The sequence below is a fragment of the Diuraphis noxia genome, unplaced genomic scaffold (assembly GCF_037042655.1).
Source record: "Diuraphis noxia isolate RWA-SAM2 unplaced genomic scaffold, SU_Dnox_SAM2 contig0001, whole genome shotgun sequence".
Taxonomy (NCBI): Eukaryota; Metazoa; Arthropoda; class Insecta; order Hemiptera; family Aphididae; genus Diuraphis; species Diuraphis noxia.
Genome location: NW_028301711.1, coordinates 12,561,912 through 12,579,424, shown reverse-complemented (window position 1 = coordinate 12,579,424; position 17,513 = coordinate 12,561,912). Strand labels below are relative to the sequence as shown.

The following is a 17,513-nucleotide window of genomic DNA, read 5'->3' as shown; positions in this document are numbered from 1 at the left end:
TGTTCCTGGTCCAAGCACATGACGTTATATTTTTTAAAATTATAAAAAATCCACGGCACTCCGGCTCTCGAGCCTCGGTCCGTGGTTGGCGACCGTGAGAAATGTTTAAGGCGGCCACATGACTCTCGGTGCGTGAGGAATATGCCCGAGCAGTCACAAACTAGTCTATAAAAATGATAACATACTAATTGGGTCCGATTATAAAAACGATAACATACTAATTGGGGGGTCTAGGACATCTCGCCGCCACCGTTTCGCCGCCACCTTTTCGCCACCGAGCATTCTCGACGCCACCCGCCTCGCCGCCGAGCAATCTCGCCGCCACCCGACTAGCCACCACTCGTTTCGCCGACGGACATCTCGCCGTCACCGTTTCGCCGACGGAAATTTAAAATTTAAAAATATGTTTTCCCAAAGATTTTCATAAATGATTAATCAAAACATTTAAAACCAATGTATAACATGGTGGTGTAGTTTTTCACTGATCATCTTAGCTTATATGTATAGGACTTATAGGTAGGTAGGTATCTTCAATGAAAAATAAATTGAATAATTCGAATTTGTGGAAAAACTGTGCTCCTTAATTTTTTGTTAATAATTTTGGACTTAGTGGCAAATATTTTTCCCGATCATAAAGTTTAAAAGTTCAAATTTTGACACAGTTCGTCAAAAAAACACAATTATATTGTAGTTAACAATTCATACAATTATTTTCAATTTTAATAGCTACGGCTTGAAATTGAAATAGGTTTCTTTTATATTGTTCTTATTACAGAAATTTAAAATTATAATCATATAATATCTACACAATATATAAATAGACAATTTTTATAGGAATTTTATATCCAAATTCCTATTAAATTGGTTATAACCATTTTCCAATCTAGGCTGGTCTCTTTTTTTTATGAATCATTATTTACAGTGTACTAAACTAACTAACCTACATGAGCTGAATTTTGAAGATGTCTGCAATGAATTCTGCATTGGAAGCCGTCAAAGATGGCAAATTGCTGGGCAAGCCGCTCGGCAGTTCAATGTCCCTGAGACAACATTGAGGGAATATTTGAAACGTAGTTCCTTCATTCCCGGAATCGTAAGTTTTTTTGTACCATTCTCGCTTTGATTATAATGTTTCCGTATAAATTTAGGCGTCCAGAAGCTACACCAAAGCTTCGGAGAACCCAAACTTATCCACCGCTATTAAGTTGGTTCAAGACGAGGGCTTGTCTGTAAATGCGGCAAGCAGAATTGCGAAAGTCCCAAGAACCACTTTAAGAAAGGCATTGAATAATTATGACAAAATTAAATGTAAAGACAATTTTAATTGAACCTTGTAGTCAATTAGCTTTATTTAAGCATTTCTAAATTGTAGTTGTACTTCCTCCACCGTCTGTTGTTGAATCCATTGTGTCCGTGGAGCCTGTCGGAGTCCCACCCGTTCCTCTAGGGGACAACGCATCATTAGAGCCCGTCACTGAGGAGCCCATCGCCGAGGAGCCCGTCGCACATTGGCCCGTCGCTCAGGAGCCCATTCTTCAGGAGGACACACAAGACATGGGGCCCGTCGTAGCTCCTGTTGGCCAGAATGTCGGCCCTAAGACGATCGTTAAAAGTAAAATAATATTCTTTTTTTTTGTATTTTTAATACAACAAATATTCGTTACCCAGGTGTGCTAGTTTTCGGGAAAAAGGGAAAGGCGAAGACAATTTATAGGACTGTTGACGTTCACGAGAAATCCGCATATTATCGTAGCCTACCAAAGAAGTCTAAGCCTGTTGGTGAGTATTATTAAAACTCGTTATATCAGTATGACATTAAGAAAAGGTTTTTTAATTACAGCCTTCGATGAGAATGAAGACGTGGAAGAAGACGACAGAATCGGTAACGTGGATGACCAGTCAAACCAATAAGGTTATTACGACCTCCGATGAAAATGAAGACGTGGAAGAAGACGACGTTATTCCTTACGTAGATGACCTGTCGGACAAACTGGTTATTGAACCCGTTCGCAGTAGTAAGTAAAATCCATGACTAATTCATTCTTCATAAACGTAAAGTTTTTTTTTCAGCCCACATACACTTCGATGACTACGAGGATAATATTCTTGGCGATTTGAAATTTACCAATGTTAAATCCGATATCATGGAGGTTGGTGTTGGTGCACAAACGGGAAACCCTCGTGAGTATTATAATTTCCCTTAAACTATTTTTTACGACTATAGCCGTTTTATCATTTCAGCCACTCCACGGCCGCTTCAGGTGGAGGAAATTTTTACACCGTCACCAACACCGTCTCCTCAACTAACATCAATATTGCCTAAATCAGCATCAGCTTTGCCACCACCGACCCATGACCCATATGAGTTCGTCATTAGCGACCCGGGTAAGTACCGGGAGCGACCCCTACCCATACTAATTGAGAATTCTTAACTCAATTCATCACTTTTCAGAGCCTCGGCAATATTTCCCTGATCTTTTGGGCCCGTTACCCGAGTTCGTGGACGACAATGTGGATTCGGATGATGAAGATCTTAGGCCATGGAGGTGAACAGTGGCTGAACGAAACGCAATGAATGTCGACACTCAGGTATGTGTGTTTACTCATCTAAATCTAAATTGTTTTTATGCTTTGTTTTGTGCCGTAGATGGTGAAATATTGTCCAATTTGTGACTTCAAGACTGCCGGCCACAAACTTCCCAGATAGCAAAAATGTTATTATAATAATATTAAATTATTATTAATTCATTACATTTAAAATAATATAATTAAAATAATATAGTACTATTTTATTAATGTTACATTGCTAATATTATTTGCGTTATGAAAAATACATCATATTATATTATTATTATTTGATTATGAAATTATTATTATTAAAAAAACAATATAGTATCGTTTAATTTTCAATACACTTATAATATTATTTTAAAATCAATAAGAAAATCACACTATATTATTATTAATTCATTAGTAACATATTATGATTATTTATAAAACAATATAGTATCGTCTTATTTACAATACACTTGTAATATTATTTTAAAAGAACCGAGAAAATAATATAATATTATTATTTCGTTATGAAAATAATAATATATCATTATTATAATGATGATTATCCATTATTTCCTAATTATTATCATAATATAATATTAATTGGTATATATATATTCTCCCATCGTCCGTCAATATATTGTCGAAGTCAAATTGCGTAATAAATAAATATTTTTATTCTAAAAATAACTGGATAATTTATATTATATTATTTTGTGGGCACTGTCTGCACGCGCTGCACTATCAGTAATTTATTATATTATGACAACGGATTATTGTTGTACTCTACCGCCTCCACCATCTATTCTACCACAACGATGCATTGTTATCTTTTGCTATCATATCGCAACGAAATACAATAACTATTAACTGCCATGAATTCAAAATTTCCCATGACATCAAGATATTTTCGATATCACCGGCTTGCGAGTTGCGAGTTGCAATAGTGCCAATAGTGGTGATTATTGCGGATATGTATTATTGTGTATTTGTGTGTCGTACTCTCACTATACTCTCGTACGACTGTCGTGTGAGTTCCGCGCGTGTACTGTGTTGGCATTTATCCGTTTATCGTGCGGAGTGTGTTAAGTGTATATAAATTTGTTTTATATTTTTTATTTGTATGAGACTATTAGTTTCAAAATTAAATCCAAAAAGTAATTCATAGTAATTGCTCTTTAATAACAAAATCACGGAGCTAGTACACTGATCGACATTCGACATACTTCAATAAATATTTTAAGTAGGTAAGTGAAATATTGGTTTTGTAATTTGTAGTATGACACCATGTAATAATAATTTTTAATTTAAATTGTATTTTCATAGTCTTGCACGAATTAAATAGTTAAATAGTTGTAAGAAGAACCTCGTGTGTTGCTTCGTCTTACAAAATATGTACAACATAACATTCATTGTGTTGTGTAGTTAAAATGTTGTATAGGTTCTTATAGTTAATTTGAATATTAGTCAATTTTCCTATTATTATCAACTTTAAAAGTTAAAATAAAGTTAGATGATCAGTGTTTTCTTACGGGTTGATATTTGTTATGATATTTTAATTTATAGGTGATTTTTTTTACCTTATATTTGAGTATAATAGAGATTAATTCACTCTAATATTAAAGCTAACTACACAACATTGGAACTGCTGTGTGCTGACAATTTTTATAGGAATTTTATATCCAAATTCCTATTAAATTGGTTATAACCATTTTCCAATCTAGGCTGGTCTCTTTTTTTTATGAATCATTATTTACAGTGTACTAAACTAACTAACCTACAGGAGCTGAATTTTGAAGATGTCTGCAATGAATTCTGCATTGGAAGCCGTCAAAGATGGCAAATTGCTGGGCAAGCCGCTCGGTAGTTCAATGTCCCTGAGACAACATTGAGGGAATATTTGAAACGTAGTTCCATCATTCCCGGAATCGTAAGTTTTTTTGTACCATTCTCGCTTTGATTATAATTTTTCCGTATAAATTTAGGCGTCACAAACAGACCACCGTCTGTTGTTGAATCCATTGTGTCCGTGGAGCCTGTCGGAGTCCCACCCGTTCCTCTAGGGGACAACGCATCATTAGAGCCCGTCACTGAGGAGCCCATCGCCGAGGAGCCCGTCGCACATTGGCCCGTCGCTCAGGAGCCCATTCTTCAGGAGGACACACAAGACATGGGGCCCGTCGTAGCTCCTGTTGGCCAGAATGTCGGCCCTAAGACGATCGTTAAAAGTAAAATAATATTCTTTTTTTTTGTATTTTTAATACAACAAATATTCGTTACCCAGGTGTGCTAGTTTTCGGGAAAAAGGGAAAGGCGAAGACAATTTATAGGACTGTTGACGTTCACGAGAAATCCGCATATTATCGTAGCCTACCAAAGAAGTCTAAGCCTGTTGGTGAGTATTATTAAAACTCGTTATATCAGTATGACATTAAGAAAAGGTTTTTTAATTACAGCCTTCGATGAGAATGAAGACGTGGAAGAAGACGACAGAATCGGTAACGTGGATGACCAGTCAAACCAATAAGGTTATTACGACCTCCGATGAAAATGAAGACGTGGAAGAAGACGACGTTATTCCTTACGTAGATGACCTGTCGGACAAACTGGTTATTGAACCCGTTCGCAGTAGTAAGTAAAATCCATGACTAATTCATTCTTCATAAACGTAAAGTTTTTTTTTCAGCCCACATACACTTCGATGACTACGAGGATAATATTCTTGGCGATTTGAAATTTACCAATGTTAAATCCGATATCATGGAGGTCCAGGAAGAATTTAAAATTTATAAAAGTGAAACTTCCACAACTACTAAATCTAATTGTTCAAACACCGGCACTGTTTCGGCGCGGTACCATTACAACGTGTCGTTCACAGGTCCGTGTGGTGCCATTCTGGCCATTTTCTTCACCTCTCCCTCCAACCGGTCACGCTGTGTTCGTGCCGCCGGCCGTGGATTTTGCAAGCGCGTTGCCGGCACCGCGCGTGTACCGACGTTGTTGTTGCCTAACCGTCGGTCGACGCCTTTTTGCGTTGTCGTGCTTAGTTCTTTTAAAGTTTTGTATAGTGTGCGACGAGCGTTTCACGTTCGTGTGCCGCCACTACCACGTGTGCCGCCACTACTATCGTGTGCCGCCACTACCTCGTGTGCCGCCGTCAATTTATCCGTGTGCCACTAATAGTAATTTCGTGTGCCGCCACTAATATCCGTGTGCCGCCATTGCGTGAGCTTGCCGCTGATCCTCACTGCGCGCCGCCCGTTCTGTGCCGCCGCATCACCCGTGCGCTGACGACACTATAGTCCGCGTGCCGCCACACGTCGTTACTCGCATTACAAATCCGAGGGTTGGAGTCGATCCGGAGGAGTTTCATTTTCATCAACGGACCAGGTCAATACTTTATAATTTATGTGTTGATATTTGTGTATTCATTTGTATTTATTCATATTTATTGTAAGACTGGGGCGCCCTCCTTTTATCATATATATAATATTATATATTGTCTTAAGTGTATACAATATATTCATTTGGCGTTAATCCGCCGTTCATAATTACTTCGTGTTATATTATTGTGGTCACCTATACTCATTAGTAATGATTTGACTTTATGATATTCTACGTGATCCGTGGATTCCACATGAAAATTTTATTTTTCCTCTAATTTCTCAAGGAGATAAAAATCGTTCCTTTAAACTTCACTGGATAAATGAGTATCCCTGGTTGTCTTATAGCCAAAAACTCGGAGGAGCTTTTTGTAGAATATGTGTTTTATTTGGAAGCGATGAGGGAGGTCGTAGTCGTGTAAAACTAGGAAAATTAGTTACAATACCATTATCTCTTTACAAAAAAGCAAAAGAAAATTTTAAGGCCCATCAAAATAATGACTACCATAAGAATTGTGTTTTTAAATCTGATAATTTCATAAGTGTTATGAATGGAAAAATACAAAATATAGAAACAACATTAGACACTGCTATGACACGTAAAGTTGAACAAAATAGGCAAAAATTAATCCCTATTATTGAAACCATACTATTTTGTGGCCTACAAAATATATCCTTACGCGGTCATAGAGATGATGGTTCTATAAATTCTGTTGATGACGATATCAAAAATCAAAAAGGAAATTTTAAGGCTTTATTATAATTTCGTATTAATGCTGGAGATCAAATTCTAAAAGAGCATTTCAAATCTGCAACAAAAAATACTACCTATATTAGTAAGACGACGCAAAATGATTTAATTGATTGTTGCCCTCAGATCCAGCACAAGGTGACTTGGTATTCCAAGGTCCCTTACCAGTCAGACACGCACCTAGCGCAGATGATATAAAGGCGGCAATTTGGCGTATGAGGACATCGGGTGCCCCTGGCATAAATGGCATAACGGCCGGAATGTTGAGGAAAGCATGGCCAGCACTTTAAGTCACGATAACCAGGCTCTTTACGCGCTGCCTTGGCGAAGGGGTCTTCCCGGATTTCTGGAAGACTGCCAAATTAATTATTATTCCAAAACCAGGCAAAACCGACTCAGACAGTGTACGGGCCGGGAACGACACAATAATAGGCTGTAACGCCCGGTCACCAAATACTTCGCGCGCTACTCTCACACACCGACCGACCTGTGAATGTTTGTATATGTCTGTATAGCGACTCAATAGAAGTGGACGGGATCGCCGATCAAAACTAAAGAGTGCTAGTGTGTGGTGGTGTGTGTAGGTGTGTACGTATGTGTGGTGTGTAGACTTAAAACTAAAATAAAGGGTAACACAGGTTTTTGGTAACTAAGTTGCTGTAATATACAAATAATTCAAATAATAACACAATATAATATAAAAATCACAGCAACCTTCTAATGATAGGTATACAAAATATAATACTAATAAATCAAAGCACTTATGGCTGACTAGTAAAAATACAATAATTTGGCCCTTCTGGCCCAACAGGCTGCTATACGAGCCCCTATAACCAATAGGTATGAAAAATTATATATAATCGGCCGCTCTGGCTCAACAAGCAGTGATACTATATAGCCCTTTTGGCCCAACAATTTAATAATAATATAATAGTATGTAAAAAAATAATCAATAAATAGCGATAATAGCAAAAACTCACAATTTGGTGGAGCGCAGTCTGGCCAGCTGGTCCTAGCTATACAAGAAAAAATCACACACACACACAACAGGAACTAGGAACAATTGAAAATAAATATAATAAAAATAAGTGGCGATTAGTGCCTTACACAATACGGACGATTAGTGTTACGTCACAAATTGTTATCAATCCTTATCAAACTATCCATTGGATCCAAACAAACATTTCATACTATCTGAGAAGCATACACTTGAAAAGAATTTGAATAAAGTTGTGGTTTAAATGCTTAAAAGTTTAAACTTTAACTTTTATTTGTTTTATACTTTCATTTTAAACGATTTTACGTTTCTTATTGCTGTTTTACCTACTTAATACTCATATTTAATCGATTCTAATGGCTAGTAATCATTTATTGTCAATAACTTCAATATCGGAATACTTTAAAGAAAACATAAAACAACTCAAACGTGGTGAAATAGCTTATAAGGATAGCCATATTTTAAAATTTCAAGCAGATCCAAGTTTAGGAATAATTGTTGGTGAGATAAAACCTAGTATGCGCAACAACCCTTATAATGTAAAACTTTTTTTAAAAGATGGATGTATTGCTGATGCACAGTGTTCTTGCCCTAGAGGTACACTTATTTGCCATCATATTGCAGCATTAGCAATATATACCCACTATAATTTGAGCTCCACGGATACAGCTTGTTCCTGGAGTGCTAGGAAAAACAATACATTAGGTGAAATTAAATCAATTAATCAAATATATAATTGTATACCATGTCCGGATATAAGTGTTTCAAATGTAGATTTTGATAACTTTAGAGAGACTTTAATGAGTTTATCAGTCCCTGTTGGATTTTCTTGGTTATTACAGTCCGAAAACGAAACAATTACTTCCGAAAATCTTTTAGTTGACTCTATTGAAAGTCTTATTCTCGACAAAAGATGTCAATATTTAGTAAAATCAAAGGATTTTGTTGCTCTTAAAAATTATGTTCAAACTAAGATCTATGTGACAGATGTATCAATTATTCAGATAGCTAAAGATACTGTTGGACAAATTAATAATGACCTTTGGTTTAAGTATAGGAAAAATAGACTTACTGCTAGCCACTTTGGAAAAGTCCTAGCAGCCTTTAAAAAAGATAAATTTTCAAAATCTTTATTTAAATCATTAAGCAATGATACTAACCTTAGTGGTATACATTCCATACAATGGGGAATCTCTAATGAAAGTTCCGCTATAGATGTACTTAAACAAGAAGAAAATGTAGAGGTGATTCCAACTGGATTATGGCTTTCAAATAGTGGACTTTTAGGAGCATCGCCAGATGGACTAGTAGGCTCTAATTATACCGTTGAAGTAAAGTGTCCATGGAAGTACAGAAACAAAAATCTTAATGCTGAAATTGAAGTAGATCATACTTACATAGTATACAAAATTAATGGGAATTTGATTGTAAACAAAAAACATCCATACTGGGATCAAATCCAAGGCCAGCTTTATTTAACAAATCGTGAATTTTGTTACCTAGTTATTTGGACCCCTGAACAAGTAGTTATAGCTGTAGTTGAAAAAGACACCAAATGGGCAATTAATTTGGAAATTCTAGAGCAGTTTTTTATTCAGAAGTATATACTCTACCTTACTGAAGGATAACCGTTGTTTTATTATTTTATAAACTTTTATTAAGAATGCAGGTAGCAATTTTCTATAGAATTTTAGTTTTGTAAAGTAATTTAATAATTTTGTGAACTATAAAAATTAAAAATGTAATGATGTACATTTTACAATATACTATAATATGATTATTATTTACAGTTTACATATTTCCTTGAACTTCTTTAATTAAAGGAGGCTGTAGATTTGTTAATGCAGCAACTAATTGAAAAATACTTTCAGCTTGCTTCAACATTGTGAAAGGAATAAAATGTATTATGGAATAGCATTTTATTCTTTGTATTGCTCTTTCAATGTGGATCCGTGCCTTAGCTATAACTTCTGTTTGAACAACTTGATTTGGTGTAAACTGAGGAGTATCTAAAAATGGTGGAATATTTAAAGATACTCCGTGAGGTAAAATGTCCCTGATTAAAAACCCCTTATCTGCAATAATAAGATCTCCGGCGAACATTTTCTCTAAAAGACCACTATTTAATGTTACCATCTTGTCTGATGTAGATCCAGGATACAATGAACTGACAAATGTAACAACACCATTCGGGGCAATTCCTATTAGTGCTTTCCAGGTATTTCTGTGCTTATATGAACTATATGTGTCTCTCTGAATATTCATCGACTGACGTGATGCAGCAGTAAATACTTCAGTGCAATCTATTATTATACGGCAGTTGGTAAATGACTTGAATGCACCAGGTAAACATTTTTTGTTTTTTTCTCTAGTTGGAATACTACTCATGCATTTAGTAAAAAGTATGGCATGTAAAACATTAATCCATGTAATGACAACATTACTTACAGTTGCTTTACTGCAGTTGAATTTTACTGCTAAATCAAAATGTGGTAAATTGTTTCTCGATTTAACTAACGTCATTAGTATTTGATCAATTTTACTGATACTTTCAACATTCCAATTTAAATGATATTTAATCTCTGCATTTTTCACTAAATTGTAAAGAGCAATAAATACTTCACTTGATGGTATGCCAGTATAAGAAGTTAATAAATCTTCATTTTGAACTAAATTTTCAAATGTGAATGACAAGCTTAATGTATTTAGTTTCAATTTCATTTCTTCATTTTGCTTTTTTAGAAAATAATTTTCAGTTTCGAGTATGGTCAATGAGGTCGATGACATAATGACTTCAGATACTCTAAAAAAAAAATTAAATTTATTATAATATTAAATCATAATATTCAAAAAATGAATAATACCCTTGGGGGTTAGACTTTGTTGATTCATCAAGATCAAGTGCTGTATTGATTTCAAATTCGCTGTTATTAAATATTTCATCTTCTTTCTCTTCATTCATCATAAGTTTTGAAAAGTTCTTGCGGGTCTTTTTCTTTTCTGGTGTAAGATGATGAGTTTCAAATTGATTTAAACGATGAGGAAGTATATGTAGGACCATTTATTTTATTTCCATCTTGAAAGTGACAGCTACACACACGAGCACCTGATTTAGGTTCATCTGTTCTTCTAATATAATAAATATGATTTATTCATCTTTGAACCAAAAAGTTATGTAGTAAAATAAAAATAAATCACACAACATTTCAAGCAACCCTAACTATCTTATTTAATTTAATACCTAAAGGCTAAAGAACATATTTAACATAGCTAAGGCTTATAAGCAGAATCCAAACGTTAGGTAGGGTTAGTTATTATAGTATGTAGTATTAGTTATAAAATATGTGCCTATATAATAAAAATATGTTTATATTAAGCAATGTTGGATACAACATATGGTGTGAATTGGAAGGGCATACTTTCATTAACAAACTTAATTCAAGAATTTTTATATAACATTTTAGTTATAATTTTCCAGTGTTCACTGAAAATTGTCAACTAAATAAAAAATTAAATTTGTTTCAGTATCATTATTATCAATACATCTATTACCAAACAAAATGAATTTATTGATGATGTACCATGTAGGGACCTATCACTTATGTGAGAAAGCTACCTTATTAATTTGATCCAATGTCTTCTTGATTTTAGTTCTTTTGGAAAGCGATAAAAGCTACAGGAACTATTTTCCGTGTAATGAGAACAACCAAATACCCAGCATAAAACCATATTTAAATAATATCTGTATATAATACAAAAATACTATTAACTGTATAATTTTATATACAATTTTAGAATGCAAAATTAAAAGGTAAGCAATCTATAGTTGACAAGCATAGCAAAAATAGGCTCGCAAGCAGTATTAAACTCAGTTCATAGCGCACACGGACCTTTTAAATTTCTAAAATTATGTATAAATTATATATTATTAGCTTAAAACCGCATGAATATAATTAAAATATTAATTTTAAGCGACTATATAACTTATTAACTTAATTTAACATAGTACGTTAATACGTTATAATATTTGTTTGGATCCATTGATAAGAATGATAACAAGTATGACGTAAGCACTAATCGTCCGTATATTATAATATAATCTGGCGATTTTCGCCCGCACAAAATATAAACCGGCGATTTGCACCGAACAATATAATAAAACCTATTGCGATTCGCGCCGACAAAACAATATGATACGAGTAGGTATTATAATATAACAATATTATTATAATATACGTGGCGATTCGCGCGCACAATATTAATATATTTTCTTTGACGACGATTAGCGTACGTAATAAAATAATATAGGATCTTCCTCGTAGGCACTACGGAACGGACTAGCTTGGTTGGGCGGCCGTGCTAATTAAGTCGGCACAGGCGAACCGGCGGCGACCGATAACGCGTTTACTTAATCTACATATTATATAATAATTCACAATCACATAATTAATACAAAAATATACACTACGAAAATAAACTACAATTATATGGTGACTGTTTGCGTGTGTTGGTCGGCAGCGAGATATTCGTGTACTCTTTACATAGGTACCTACCAAATTATATTACATCTTGGCGTCGACAGACAGTGTTAAATCGTTTCGACTTATTAGCCTATTACCGGTACTAGGCAAAGCGCTTGAAACGCTGATAATAAAGAACATAGGCAAAGAGACTAGCCTGGACTCTTACAAGGAGCAACATGGGTTCACCACCGGTAAATCAACCATCAGTGCTATAGAGAGAGTATACGACCGCGTCGATAGGTCCAAGTCTAGGCATATCTTTGGCACATTCCTAGACATTACTGGCGCATTTGACAACGTCAAGTGGTCCCCTCTGATTGCACAAATAAACAAACTTGGCGCTACTCTAGGCACTACCAGAATAGTGTGCTCGTACCTACATAACAGATGGGCTGACCACACGGTAGAAGGTGTCCACTATCGACGTAGACTTGAACGAGGATGCCCCCCAGGGGTTCCAGCTTGGTCCTACCTTATGGAAGGTAGCCATGACCACGATTTACGAATACCTTCCTGACATATTACTCATGGTCGGCGCCGCCAGACCAAATACGGCGTTCGCACTTATCGAAAAGTCTTTGGACGTACTAAAAGATTGGGCCGTTAAGCATGATTTAGAGTTCTCGGCCAGTAAGAGTCAGCTCCTATCGTTAAAATGTGGTCTCAAAGCGGGCTACAGCGTTGGCTTCGGCACGAGTGCGAATGCACCCAAAATAATCTCTACGGCTACCGCCAAATACCTCGGTGTCCTTCTAGATCCCTGGCGTAGCTATTGGGACCATGTCGTCGCTGTATGCGCCAAGTCTAAGGACATGCATGGGCGATTAAGAAAATTGTATTCCGCCAACTGGGGCATGGGACGGTGCGCAGCTCGTACCATATACAGAGGGGTGTTCCTGCCCCGAGTCACCTATGCGGCTGAGATATGGGCTCAGGGGACAAAGCTAAAAAAGAGCCAGAAAAAGATGCTTAGCGCTCAAAGAGCTCCTTTACTGGCCATGACAGGGGCGTATAATACGGTCTCAACCAACTGTCTGCCAGTGATAGCTGGGACTATGCCTCTAGACCTAGAAGTGAGGCTCCAAGCACTTAAGAGGGCCCTTTCTAGGCAAACAATCACAAAGGAATTCATGGCAGAGAGCGATAGTGAGCTCTACAGTGAGTAGCAGAATCGTTATGATACTCTGTCCAAAGGTAATTGGACAAAGAATATGATCCCATCGGTTCGGCTAAGGTGTAGCCTACCGATGCAACTGGATCACTTTACAACACAGTTCCTTACCTGGCATGGCGACTTCAGGGCGAAACTACACAGTTTCAACCTTGTTACTGATCCGATTTGCAGTGCGACCGGAAACCGGAGACGGTCCACCACGTAATCAGATTTTGCCCAAGGACGAAGAGTGCTCGGATCAAGCTCAAAAGAACACTTAGAGACGAAGGTTAGGCATGGCCGCCTGAAGATGGAGCGTTCCTTAAAACTAAAAAAACATATCAAGCCCTTGCCACGTTCGCCAGAGAGGCTCTCGCTGATCGCTCTGACAGATAGAAAATAATGAAAAACCGCTGAATAGTACAAATGCAGGACGCAAGACCGCATGGTTCAGGACGCAGCCACCGTCAATTGACGGATGGCCTAGCACTCGGGGTGTCTTGAATGAGTGCGTAAGGTGTAAGTGGCACAAGAGGTGAGACACCCTCGAGTGCGTCCTGACCCGGGACGCACTCATACGTCAGGGACGAGCAGTCGGCACTGTTGTGGGGGCGATACAGAATTCCGCATCAGTACTCCCTGCTTGTCGTAAGAGGCGACTGTTGTTAGTCACAATTTTTTTTATAAGCGTTAATAGTTAACATTTTTACGAAATATGTCAAAATCGCCAAAATTTGCAAGTAATTTTGAAGTTGAAACATCATAAATTTTTTGTGTTTATATCTAAGGATAAAAAATTAAACACTAAGTTTCCCATATATAAGTCGTAGTACAATATTTTGATTTTTAATGAATTTTAACCCGATTCGTGTCTATCAGAACACTGCATATTACGTCTCCCAGATACATATCATACGAAATAAAATTACTAAAAATCCAAATTTGGTACTACCGCTTTCAATATGGTATCCCTCGACTCGAAATGACTTACTTAATACCACTAAAGTGTTTAAAGTCCACTGGTAAGCGAATTGTACTCGTAGTGGTGGCTAAACGTGATATTTTACCTTAGTAATCCTGCACCAAGTATTATTTTCTGGACAACTCGACTCCACCACCCCATTATGCAAATTGTAAGTATCCAAAATGCATTCCCCACAAAGCAGACATCCTAACGATGACAGTGATATTATTGGCTAAGTGGTAGTGCAATATTTTGATTTTTTATGAATTTTTAACCGAACGGGTCTACTGCAATAGTGCATATTGTGTCCGCCCTGCACTTACAATATGAAATAAAATTACTAAAAAAACAAATTTAGTACTAGCGCTTTCAAAATGGTATCCTTCGACTCCAATTGACTCACTCTATACCTTACTCTATAATATTTTACACATGTAATCCTGCACAGGTTAATTATGATATCTGAAAATAAAATTTATAAAATACAATAAATATTAAGTGTTTTTTAGGTATCTTGTTATTATCGGGTTATAATGAATTATCCCGAAGACGTATGTACTGGGAAAAATCACCAGATACCCATAACGACTTGGTGTCAGGTGCTATGCGACGAAATCGTTTTGAGCAAATTTTTTCATATATTCATTTCTGTGATAATAGCAATCTTGACGAGCATGACAAATTTTCCAAAATAAGACCACTACTTTCCATGCTAAATTCAAGATTTTTGATACACACACCACATCAACAATTTCATAGTATACAGGGTGATTTTTTTATCATGAACCAGTTAATATCTCGGTAAGTATTAGGAATTTTAAAATAATTTTTTTTTTAAACTTTCTAGGTTTTACTATTTTACACTGTGTTACAATTTTCATAATTTTAACTACATCCCTTATTAGATAAAACACTATCAACTTTAGATTTTCAAATGGTAATACCTATTTTTAATAACGAAAATCTATAAACATACTGAAAAAAATAATTTTAACGTTTACAGAATTTTATTTGAGTAATTAGTTTGCGACTTATTAATGCTTAAATATTCGTTCAATTTGCTGCTACTGGGCAATTTTACAAACCCAACAGTAAAAACCAGAAGTCAAAATGAAATTTTATCTCAATTTAACAATACCCATAACGGTCATTATCGATAATAACAAGATAGATAAACAATACCAATAAAAAAAAAAAAAAAAAAAAAAAAAGGTGTCTTATCATCACTCCCACCCGAACGCCAAGTGTCGGTGAACGACTAGCCAGCAGAAGCGCAGCTGTATCAGCTATAAAGTATAAAAATAACATTTTAACATTTTACACTTTACCATCATGGTTACAAAATATATCACTGGTTACTGATTCCTGGTATACGATCTTATCACGTATTAGTAGATAGACGATAATAAATGTCGGTAAACCGTTTCTGAAAACATGTGGTTAATCGTTATTCGTTAATGTTAGTTTTCCATTATCAAGTATGGAATATTAATTATAAATTAATTACTATTCTTTGACTGTTTAACCAAAGAAAACGTTTTAAGTAAATACTATGTTATGTCGTTATGTGTATTATTTAAAATATAAATTTAAAGGTTAAGCCAATTATTCCAATGCATACCATACCACGAATAATAATACGTATCTTAATTCGTGATGCATACCTGTTATATTTTTTGATCGTGTTTTAATGTTGTATTTTGGTTAACAAATTTGAATTTAATTAAAAATATACCTCTTTCCAATCAGTAATATTATAAGGTATTTGGGAATCAGATTTCGTACTTTGCCGACACCTTATTTGTATAATTTATTGGTAAGTTCAATCCAAATTTAATATATTAGAATTTTATTTATTTTTTTATTAAATGATTTATACATATTATTGACAAATAATAACCATGGTTCAAATATTTTAATTTTATTTCAGTGGCAATTAGTAGAGTTTATATGATTAATCAAAAAATACAATGAACTATATGACTAGAAAGCTTAATTTGACCAGCAATTAATGCAAATTTACATTGCTTGCTACTGGTATCCGATGACTATAAATTAATATGGAATAAAAGAATAAAATATCCATATTTCTTTACATATTATATTTTAATCTTTAAACAATCTAAACAAATTATTATGTAAGTATGAATTTTTTTTATAAAATAAATAATTTGATATTTATCATAATTTTTGCTTATATTTTAGAAAATTAATTTTGTTTTCTTTCAAATTTCAATTGCAATTTGTAGTACTAACTTTTAATTCAAATATTTATAACAAGATTGGATGAACAAATACAATTTGTTATTGTGGTTAGTCACAGCATAGTACATCTCAACTGATAACTTAATAAGTATGGATAAACAATTTTTTTATACAATAAATCATTTCTATAAATAACTTAATGTTTTTTTTTCAGTTTCATTCAGATGAAAAAAGAAAACAGCGCAGCATCAAGACCGCAACTACTTCTATATTTGTAACATTTGTTGATTGTCACATTAATTGTTAATTTTATGTTTAAATAATTAAGTTAAGTTAAGTTATTGATTTACTATTTTCTATAATTAGGGCTATGGAGTTTTTATTAACCTAAATTGGTAAATTGAAAATTTTTTTTGAATACGGTAGTGCCAGTTTTACGTAATATTAAAAGATTTTTATATCATAAAATATTAATTAAAAATTAACATAATTTCAAAAATAAGTGTAAAATTGAATAATTTTTTAAAACATCCATAGCCCTAAAAATATGTTGCAATCTAGAGTAGATAATACATATAAAGTATGTTTAATGTTCATTTAATTTTTATTAATTTATCTAGGGTAGTGGACATGTTAAGTGTTAATATTTTTTATTAGTTATGACCTTACCCAAATCCTGCAATAACTTGCACTACGGAAATTTGTTCATACTCTAGTAAAATTATTGATAACTAATGTGTTTATTTCCTTAGATAATTTAGTAATGAATTAATGTCCATTATTTGTCTATTCACACACAACTACACAAGTTATTTTTAATATGAAATGCAAATTATACACTATATAAAAAAAATATCCCTGAATATTTAATATTTATAAATGGAAAGTCGGGTAGGCACTATGAACAACAGGCCCTGGGCCTATAGCCTCGCATCAGATTGACTCACTTCCTCAATGCACAAAACATGTAATCAAAATGAC

General features: G+C 34.7%; 1 protein-coding gene across 1 annotated transcript; it reads right to left on the bottom strand.

The window, feature by feature from the left end:
• Positions 1–9,478: 9,478 nt before the first annotated feature.
• LOC149059727 (uncharacterized) lies at positions 9,479–10,652 on the bottom strand. Its single transcript, XM_089215714.1, has 2 exons — positions 10,552–10,652; positions 9,479–10,490 (listed from the first exon to the last, which is right to left on the bottom strand). The coding sequence occupies exons 1-2, from the start codon at positions 10,650–10,652 to the stop codon at positions 9,479–9,481; spliced, it is 1,113 nt and encodes a 370-aa protein (XP_089071840.1).
• Positions 10,653–17,513: the final 6,861 nt, after the last annotated feature.